At 41.7% G+C, this 9845-nt stretch overlaps 1 protein-coding gene across 4 annotated transcripts in view; it reads right to left on the bottom strand.

Moving 5' to 3' along the window:
• Positions 1-9319, bottom strand: part of dpp9 (dipeptidyl-peptidase 9) — a 20542-nt gene extending 11223 nt beyond the window's left edge. The window contains exons 1-11 of one of the 4 annotated variants that reach the window (XM_017705787.2): positions 9145-9319; positions 5057-5147; positions 4697-4935; positions 4252-4364; positions 2665-2838; positions 2368-2539; positions 2046-2156; positions 1510-1638; positions 828-889; positions 506-606; positions 185-362 (exon numbers count right to left, since the gene is read on the bottom strand). In XM_017705787.2, the coding sequence (XP_017561276.1) occupies positions 185-362; positions 506-606; positions 828-889; positions 1510-1638; positions 2046-2156; positions 2368-2539; positions 2665-2838; positions 4252-4364; positions 4697-4935; positions 5057-5112 (1335 nt within the window). In that variant the 5' untranslated portion in view covers positions 5113-5147; positions 9145-9319. Of the gene's footprint in view, positions 1-184; positions 363-505; positions 607-827; positions 890-1509; positions 1639-2045; positions 2157-2367; positions 2540-2664; positions 2839-4251; positions 4365-4696; positions 4936-5056; positions 5148-8940; positions 9043-9144 lie in introns of those variants that run through there. The other 3 variants (XM_017705789.2, XM_017705788.2, XM_017705790.2) reach the window with 3 other exon arrangements.
• Between the last annotated feature and the right edge of the window lie 526 nt (positions 9320-9845).

Here is a 9845-nt window from a genome sequence, read left to right as displayed (position 1 = left end):
ATCATTCACTCAATCAGTACCAGCTGGTCTACAGCCCCAACACTGCAGTGTCTTTTGATGCAGCAGATCAAGTTGTGTCCTAGCATGTAGTACATAGTCACAGATAAGTATTGCCAGCCAACCTTTGCCCCTCCAATTTAAACTCCTGTAGGACATCATAACTGAATACAATAAGTGTCCTTACATTAATCCAGATGTCCGTCACTTCCTCATGGATGATGAAGGGCTGCACTCCCTCAGGCATAGCAGCCACATGCTCCTCCCACTGTGGATCTTCCATGCCCACCCGGAGGAACAGGGCAGGGGGTATGAGAACCAGCTGCAGCTTCTGCTGACTGCGGTCCAGTAACACTGCCCATGCACTAGTGGTTGAGAAAAAAAGTCTTTCTAATTCTTTCAGCAAATAACTTCAATTAACCGTTTAGAGAGAAATCCCTTTTAAGACAAGATAATGATACGACAATAACCACATGAAAAAGCGAGCAGACTTCTGCTGCAAACATACTATTTGCCGTCTCTTGTCCAGCCAGCCCGTGCAATGTACTCAACACCAGGGAACAGGGTCTTAAAAGGCAGAACAAGCTCCTTGATCTGTGTGCTTACAATCTGTGAAGCAGAAACCAAAACAAACACACTTCTGTAAAAAATAAAATAAAAATAAAAAAATACAAAAATAATACACAGAAGAACAGAATTTAAGAAGTGGGTCCAGACAGAGATTGTTGTTGATAATTAAGCAATATCAGCTCATTTCAGTCCAATACGAGCTCTCACACAGATGTGGAAACTAAGCCTTTTATGGTACGAGCCTCAGGGCACAGACTCACCTCACCATCCTCATCAGTTCGTATTTCAACAAGTTTCAGACTGATCTGTGGATTTTTACTCCCTGAAAGCAGAAAAGAAAAGATGTTGCTCTCCCAAAGCAATACAATCAAGGATGATAATGTTAGATGGATTATTCATAATTCTAAAAATCCAGCAATTCGAACAAATCAATCTAATGCTATTGGTACTCCTACTCACAGTTGCTAATTTGTACAAAACATTCTTTCAGGGTTTGTGACATGATTTGAATTACAAGCATTGTTTTTCCCCTACACCTTTCCTCATTCCATCATTCTGTTACAGGATAATCTTTAACTCAGCTGTCTGAAAGATTCTGTAGACTTCTAAAGCATGTTTAAGCAACATGTCACCTGGCCTTTGTTAAGGCCATGAACTTTTATTGAAGCTTACTGTTTAATTGTAGTAAACTTCTTAAGGTCATGCTGCCCCATTCTCCATACAGGACACACTTATGAGTACATCCTGCATAATGTTCTAGATCAGACTTTTTTGCCTTTTGTCTAATTTTTACAGATTTTTCAGGCTCTGAATGGCCTGCTTCATGTACCCTGAGGTTGAAACAGCAGCAGCAGACCCAGAATAAACAATGATGCATTTCAAATAAGGCATTCATTAGAGTTGGATTAATATCTTATGTTTCAGCATGGATGTATACATTACCAGTGCGTGGGTATCTATATACATCTGCCTTGCGCTCCTCCAGGGCTGGGGAAGGGACATGAATGATCTCCACCTCTGACTCATCTACTTCTTCATAGAGCAGCTGCAGGGTCTTGCCTCCATCTGCATCTGAATTACAAGAGGAGGAGAGTATAATGAGAAGCTCAAGGGGTGAAAAAGACACTTGAATTACTCTATGGATCAAGAAGTGTCTTCATTTACTAGAAATAGGTCATGATGGATACTATTCAAAAGGAGCCACCAGGTACCGTATAAGGTCAGTTTACAGAAAATCATAAAAGGGAAGGGCCCTCATGGGTAAAAACATGGGCCTCAATACAGTACATACCAAACAGATACTTACTAGTACATATAAAAAGTGTTACCTTCTCTTATCAATAAAAGCCACAAGGGGCCAGTTAGCATTTTAAAGGTGATCAATTTTACCACTGGTCAGTGCTTAAGGTGAATGCAGCACACAGACTTGATGTCAGTCCAACAAAGACTGTAATGATAAGTCAAACTATTATGCAAACCTTCAGAAACAGTTGGACACCACCAGTAGCCAGTGAATCGATCAAACTCCTCCTGAATAACAAAGGTTGCAACACCAGCTGATTTTGGGTCATCCTTGATGTTATTCAAGCCTGCAACAAAAAAAGTACAATTTATAAGGGTCACACTCATAACATTTACAGCATGCAGGGTGCTGTACTGGTCATTATACGTGAGAAATCACACTCACGCTCAATTCAAATCGCTTCTATTTGCATTAGGAACTTTATTTGCATGGCGCTCATGCTTGTCATATTTGGATGATTTCATAAGAGTGCATGACAGCCACGACATCCAGCTCACCTTTATGACAGAAGGTCAACCTTCGCTCCTCTCCGCTTTCGATGTTGGTCACCCACAGGTCGTTGTTATTAATGAAGGCTATGAAGCTGGGGTCACCAGGACATATCTTGGGGTCCATGCGAATCCCTGAGCACTGAGTTTTAATCTCCACAGGCTTCATGGGTGCAGCCTGCTAAACAGTACACACTTTTTCAGGGAAAAAGAGCTGGAGACATCACATTTTGTAAGAACATGTGGAAGCCTGGGTTTATTTGAAGGGGTTGGGGGGATTTAAAGAAGGAAATCATGTTGACTCACAATGAAACCATTATGCCCACCATCATGACAATAGAATAGGCTGTTGCTAGCTTGAAAGAGAAAAAGGCCGCTTTGCGCATGATAGTCATAGGACGTGATGCCAAACACGCCGAGGCGCTTCCTCTCACGAAGGAGCTCCTCCTCCCGAGAGTACACACCATGATGAGGAGTCGCCTGAAGAAAAAAAAAAAAAAAAAAGCAGTTGATGGTAAAGGCAGCTGTTTTTTTTACCCGACATCAAGCAGATAAATGCAGGCTTACAATGAACTTACTGCCTTTGTCGGAACACTAGGTTATTACATTTAGATCTAACTGTAAAGACTCAGTGCGAACTGTGAAGGTCAGTTTCCTCTTTACAGGTAAAAATGAACACATTTGCTCATGTGTAATCAATTACAGACACCAGATGCATCTTATGATGTGTGCTTGTTTAGTTTTCTAACTTTAGTTATAGGGCTAAAGATCCCAACAAATACATTTGGATGCCTTTGATAAAGGGTTGAAGGTAAAAGTAATTTTAACTTAAAACATAGTGTCATTTATGCAAAGCACCAAAGGAGGGCTAACAGCACCCCCTTGTGGAGAATTTTTAACCTTTTAATGTGGGTTAGTAACAAGCCAGATCAATGAGGTGCTTCCCATCAAACATTGCTTTCTTTAAGCACCCAAAGTCAACAGTCAAAGACAATAACAAAACAATTATGCCTAAAGAGTCCATCCTAAAAAATGGATTAGTGTTTAGCCTGTGTGCTGTAGTCAACTCCAGTCACAATGGTAGACAAAAGTACCAATACTCCAACACTAATACTGACTCTAATATAAATATTAGGGATGTGTACGGTTACTCGAGTACTCAGATAATCATGCCTTTTGCCAGCACTTGAATACAGAAAACATTATTCAGGTATTTGTTACATTTCCCCACAGGACAAGGGGCAAGCATACAGACTAACAATTCTAGGAAACTGTAATTACATGTTTTAATAGTAATGTAAAATGAGGTAGTTTTGTGAATAAGTGCTGAATGTGACTGTTGCCCAAGACAACATGTTCAGGACTGTGGCTAATCAGATATACATTTATTATGTCTTACGGATACACAAATACGAAAATTTGTCAGGATGCACAACGATGTGTGCAAGGGTGCAGAAATAAATACAATATGAATATGCATATCCATGTTTGCAATCGCGTGAGGTCAATTATCACAGAATATAGAGAATAATCATGACAAAAACATATTAGCTACTTTCAATTTTCTTTACCATCATCACTCATTATTCTTACCTGGCAAGCATGCCAGCACAGCATATAAAATAAATTAAAAATATATATATAAATACATGCAAACACACCTTGAATGACCCCCCCCATAAATTATACTGTAAATTTAGTCATTTAAACAGACACTCCAGCCAAACTATGAAAACCCTCTTTCTAAAAGGTGAGAGAAACTCTTGAAAAAAATACATCCACTTTATTCTTATTGTAGATGATGGTCAAAACCACCTCCAACCTTCTGATCCATCATTTGAAGGCAGCTTTCCTAGTCTGGACAGAGTGTCCCTTTAAAAGAGGGCAAATTACCTGAAAGTGATCCAACATCTGCTTCCAGGACAAGACCAGAAGAGCTTCTTTCCTGATCTTCTTTGGAATTTCTGAGTACAGTAATGAGTTTTCCCTGCTTCCATAGGGCATACCTTAGACAGAAAAAAAACAGTGAAAGAATGTTAGGTCAGCAATAATTGGCACATTTCTATAGACTATAGATTCTATAGACTGTACATTTCTATAGGCTGAGCATCAAAAAAAAAAAAAAAGTATCGCCTTTCATCAGGCAACATATCTAAAATGACCCCAGTGGCCAGAAACTTACCTTAAATAAATAATTCAACAAAAATGATTAAAATGACCAACAATGAATAAAATCTACCTTAACATGATTTCATTTGAATAGTGGTATCCAAAGTTTTAATTAAAGATTACTGCCTTTAGCATTTTTGAGTGCCCTCATGGATGGGAGAGGTATTACCAAGATAGTACAGGCGATGAGAATGAGGGCCCGAATCATCATGCTTCTGTACAAACTGGAAGTCATGAGGTGCCTTATTGATGATCATTCCAGAGTATTTCCGACTCCCATGGATGATTTCACGCAACCCATCCCATGAGTGCTTCTCCACAAAGAACTGGGAGGGGACGTCTTCCATCTCTACTACCTCAGTGCTGTCTGAAAGGTCATCTACTGCAGTCATCTTGACAGCTGCTAAACTGAGCACAGGAACAAGACATTGTACAAATAAACATTTAGTAATACATTGTAACGGCATCAAGTATTGTACCCTATAAATTTGCAACCAATAAAATTCCCTTTTAAAAGATCTCCGATTACCTTTTCCAACTTCCTTCAGTTTCGTCTTCAAGTTTCACCCTTTTTACTCTATACATTAACCGGCACACAAGCCTCCACTTGATCTAGCAAGCTGCAGTGAGGAAAGAGGAGGAAAATAAGACACTTTGATTCATTGTTTAATAATTCAAGTGATTTCTGCTCTATACCACTCATAATTTTGCTATGTTTGTTTATATTTTTGAAAGCTGAATTAGCAGGAACAAGGAGGATGTGACTTATGATGTTCCTCCATCAAGCAGCGCAGTACGGTATGATTACTAATCTGCCATCATGCATTTTGTTGTTATTTCCACTGCCAAGTGAACTGTACCACACCATGCTGAATTTAGTTACCCTTTTACCAAGCGCATTGAGCCACAACATATGGGTGGAACTATTAATGGTGCAAACCACTGGCAAACGCAATCATCGTGGAGTCATCACATGGCGTCACCAGGGTCAGATCACCACCATTTAAAAACACAAAAGGGGGGAAAAACTAAAAAGAAATCTCTGTCTGTCTCTCACAGCTGCAAGTGTAAGGTGAATCAGAACTTGGACTTCCTTTACTGTTGCTACTGTTGTATGTGTTTGCTGTTAACACTAAGGTTGCGTGAGAAATCCTGTGAGCACTCGAGTTAAAGAGAACTCTGCCTATTTTCACAGTTGTGTTATGTGATGGGAAACGAACACAGATACTCGACTAGGGTACAGACAGTTCCAGGTTTGGATTCATAACTGTATCATGCTGTATCATACTGCCCAGTGCAAACTCATGCCAAATGCAAAGAGGTGGGCAACATGACAGCAGTCTGATCAATTTTGTTACCTTGACAAACAATATGCTTTTCTCAGCATACAGGGGATATGGTCACTACTTAAAGAACCCTGACCATACAGTATGTGAAATGTTGGAAAATCGTTGTATTCATAGTTTTGGATGTCAACTTTTACATGTGGCACTGTGATATTACATTTTGACCCATCACTCACCTCTTGCTATGCAGTAAACTGTCCCCAACGGTCATAAAACACAAATACTGATCTGTTTCATGACATTCGCTATCAACAATCACAAAACACAAAATTCACTGTAACGTCACTAGTCTAAAAGTGTCCTATGAAAAGATACAGTCTTTACATTTTAAATCCTAAAGACTTTCAGAATCTGGGTTACAACTGTACAAAGCTGTTCCAAAAATGTTGCTGATAAAATAAAAGGAAAGGAACTATGAACAAGTTACTGGCTACAAGGAGACAAATTTTATTTGTGTTTTCTTCTAACAACAACAACAACAACGGCAGGTATTATCTTGACATTATTTAGAGCTTCATGCCATAAAAACAAGCTGCATTAATGGCCAGATAGCCCTTACCTATTAAGTGTTGGTGAAAAAAGTGTGATTTCTGTTCAATCAATTAAAAAGACCTACACATTAAGCAGAGATAGATGCAAAACGTCAGACTGAAAACACACGACATTCCAGTCAAAGTACATTCACTGAGATTCAACCTTCAGTGACTCAATGTCTCCAGTAAGCATATCCTTCATTCAGGCTTGACCTGCTCCAGTGTCTTGGCACAAATGCATCACAGACATGGGGAATGTTCAGCTATGAATGAAAGGAGGCCACGACAAGGGACTTGAAACTGTGCTCAGATTACTAGGTATGACACAAAGTCTTGCTTACGAGCAATTAAAAGGATCCTTCAAGGTCGAGACACTCTAAACCCGACGGTTCGGACACCTCATCTAAAATAAAGTCGCTAACTAGCTACTCTTATAAGATCAGATACACTCTCAGCCACTGCATTAAAGTCACTTCCTTATATTTACATTTTATCAGCTCCACTTACTACACAGCTGCACTTTGTAGTTCTACAGTTACAGACTGTAGTGCATCTGTTTCTCTGATGCTTTGTTACCCCCTTTTACCCTGTTCTTCAGTGATCAGGACCCCAACAGGACCATTACAGAGAAGGCATTCACTGGGTGGTGGATCATTCTCAGTACTGCAGTAATTCTGAGTAAGAGTGGTGTGTTAGTGTGTGCTGCGCTGGTATGAGTGGATCAGACACAGCAACGATGCTGTAGTGCTGCAGAACTGAGAACAGTCCGCCAACCAAATACATCCAGCCACAGTGCCCTGTGACCACCGATGAGGGACCAGAGGATGACCAGCACAAACTGTGCAGCGACAGACGAGTCTCCATCTTCACATCTACAAGGTGGACCAACAAGGCAGGGGTGTCCAATAGAGCGGGCAGTGCGTGGGCACTGTTTAAAATTGTGTGTGATCCACTTGTACCAGCACAACACACACTAACACATCAGCGTCACTGCAGGGCTGAGAATGATGTACCACCCAGACAACAGCTCGTCTGTTTTGGTCCTCAAGAGTAAAAAACAGAGAAACAGGACTAACAAACTGCGCAGAGAAACAGATGGACTACAGACTGTGACTGTAGAGCAACAAAGTGCACCTACATGGTAAGTGGAGCTGATAAAACAGACAACTGGTTTAGAAGCAAGAAAACAGTTAACCTAGCTGGTGTACAGTACAAACAATATACTTCATAATCTGCTGAACCTGTAGCCGATTTGACGTAGAAAACTAGCTAGCTGCGCTTCCACGACCGTGATTTCACTCAGAAAGCCTCTCACTAACCTACTTCCTCTAAGCAGCTACAATAAACACTGGGATCAAATGTTATAACAAGCCTTGTTGTTTGTAAACGGCCGGTTGTAGTTAAAATACCGCCGTTCAGAATCACAGCGACTGACTGGTCAAAAAACTACCGAAAGCACTGTAGTTGGTTAAGATATCCAGCTTACTAACTACACTGTGTGCCATTTCACCTACAGCGCTCAGTCCTGCCAAAGGACACTGACACTCCAACACGCCCGTTATCAAGACATGAAGCCAAAGCCGTATTACTGTGCAACAGCTACTGAGCTAGACAGACGAATGTACTGAGCTGGACGGACGAATGTACTGAGCTAGACGGACGAATGTACTGAGCTAGACGGACGAATGTACGCCGCCGGTAAGGCTGGCGAACCAGTATTACAGGCAATGACAAGGCAGGCTAGTCGGCTAAGCTAACCTCACCCAGCGCCCACTGGCTAAAGGGTGTAACGTTACAGCTCGCTGTGTGTGGCTGCCATTGAGCACGTCAACAGCGGCTTTGTCAAAAGTCGTTCATAAAGACGTATCTAGATAGCCTGTTCTAGGTCGCCAAAAATGTTGAAAAGCTAGCTAAATAATTTGGCTACCCCATAACAAGAGTCCGGCTAACTAGCCAAGCCAGTCACTCAGCTGAAGTACGTTAGCGGCGGTTTCCACAATATCGCTAGCAAGCTAGGTTAACTGGCTAACTACATCATAACAGAAACATCTGACAAAAGACAAACTGCCAGTTCGCCCCGAGTTAGCGCGCTGGTGCGGAAAATACCTCGTTAACACTGAAAATAACGTCTAGTTAACGTTACCCAACATACAGAGCAAACTTTCCCAGCTATATCTAAGGTTAGTTTTATTGAGGTTAGCTCAACGTAACTAGCTAGCTAGCGTTAGCATTCTGAGTAGCTACTGTTGCTGAAAGGACGGAGCTGCGGGCTTCAGCCAGCACCGCATTTCTCCAGTGACACTGTTTTTCAACAAAGACAATCGCCGATGACGAACCAGCTCTGTGAGTTTATGAATGGGTTCAAGGGAACACTTGGCGAGTAGCCTGTTAGCTGGCTGTCTGTGCGGCTTGGCGACATTAACAGAAATAGCTGAAATAGCGGCGTCAGGATTTGAGCGATACCGGATCGTTGAAGCCAGCCAGTCACACAAAGCGTAGCTAACAAGAATCAGTACTAATCCAAAAAACAAAACCTTTCGTTTTGTCACCGGAGTCAGTTGTAAGAAATACGGAGGGCCGCGCGTTTGTGAATGTGGATGCCTTTCAGCTCCGGCTACATCATCTGCCTGTTCTGGTCCCACTGGACGAAGAAGCGGCCCGGCATTCACACCGACATGGGAAACGATCGGCCCCGGCTTCTCGACTGAGCCTCAGCCGCTGAGCAGCGCGGTACTTACAGGTATACCCTTAAAGAGTGTCTCTCATCTGGTGACCTGTTGATTCTTTAAGCGATTTTGCTGTTAAAAACGGTCTCCATAGCCCGTGAGCAACACAAAGCGAGAGTCAGCGGCTGCTCACGAAAACAGGAACGGACATCACCGACATGCTCGGTTCCGGGCGGAGAGGTTTACCACACTGCACTTCCGCTCTGCTTAATGACGTCAGAGATCGTCGGTCGAAGGGAGCGAGATTTTGAGTGTAAAATTATAAGGAGAGGTTAAAATACACACCTTTCATTTCTAACTCTCCTCACAGCCAAAGAACTGATTCTGAGTCTCTTAAAGGCAGGGAGGTCATTTAGCGCAGGCTTTTCTCTAAACAGCGTCCAGTTTTTCACTTGCTGGGGAAAATATGCTTCCTATTTTTATATTGTGAATTTTCTCACTGCTTTTGGGTTGATCACCTTTCTAGTGTTGTTTATTCTCAGTTGTGTAGGTGGGGAGACAAAAGCTCTGTAGACAGTATCTGGATTTAAACATGAACAACTTTATTCCAAATTAATAAGATAGTGCTAAAGCCCTGTGAGAGTCCCGAAGGCCAATGTGGGATCTTCTCCTGTGTCCGAGTTGGCTCTGGTTTATATATGGTGAATGGCCGCACATACATAACATGATTAGAGTTAGACACACACACACATCCATACATCCCCATAAGGAAA

The sequence above is a fragment of the Pygocentrus nattereri genome, chromosome 29 (genome assembly GCF_015220715.1).
Source record: "Pygocentrus nattereri isolate fPygNat1 chromosome 29, fPygNat1.pri, whole genome shotgun sequence".
Taxonomy (NCBI): domain Eukaryota; kingdom Metazoa; phylum Chordata; class Actinopteri; order Characiformes; family Serrasalmidae; genus Pygocentrus; species Pygocentrus nattereri.
The sequence above is the reverse complement of the archived record's forward strand: the minus strand, read 5'-3'. Positions and strand labels throughout refer to the sequence as shown.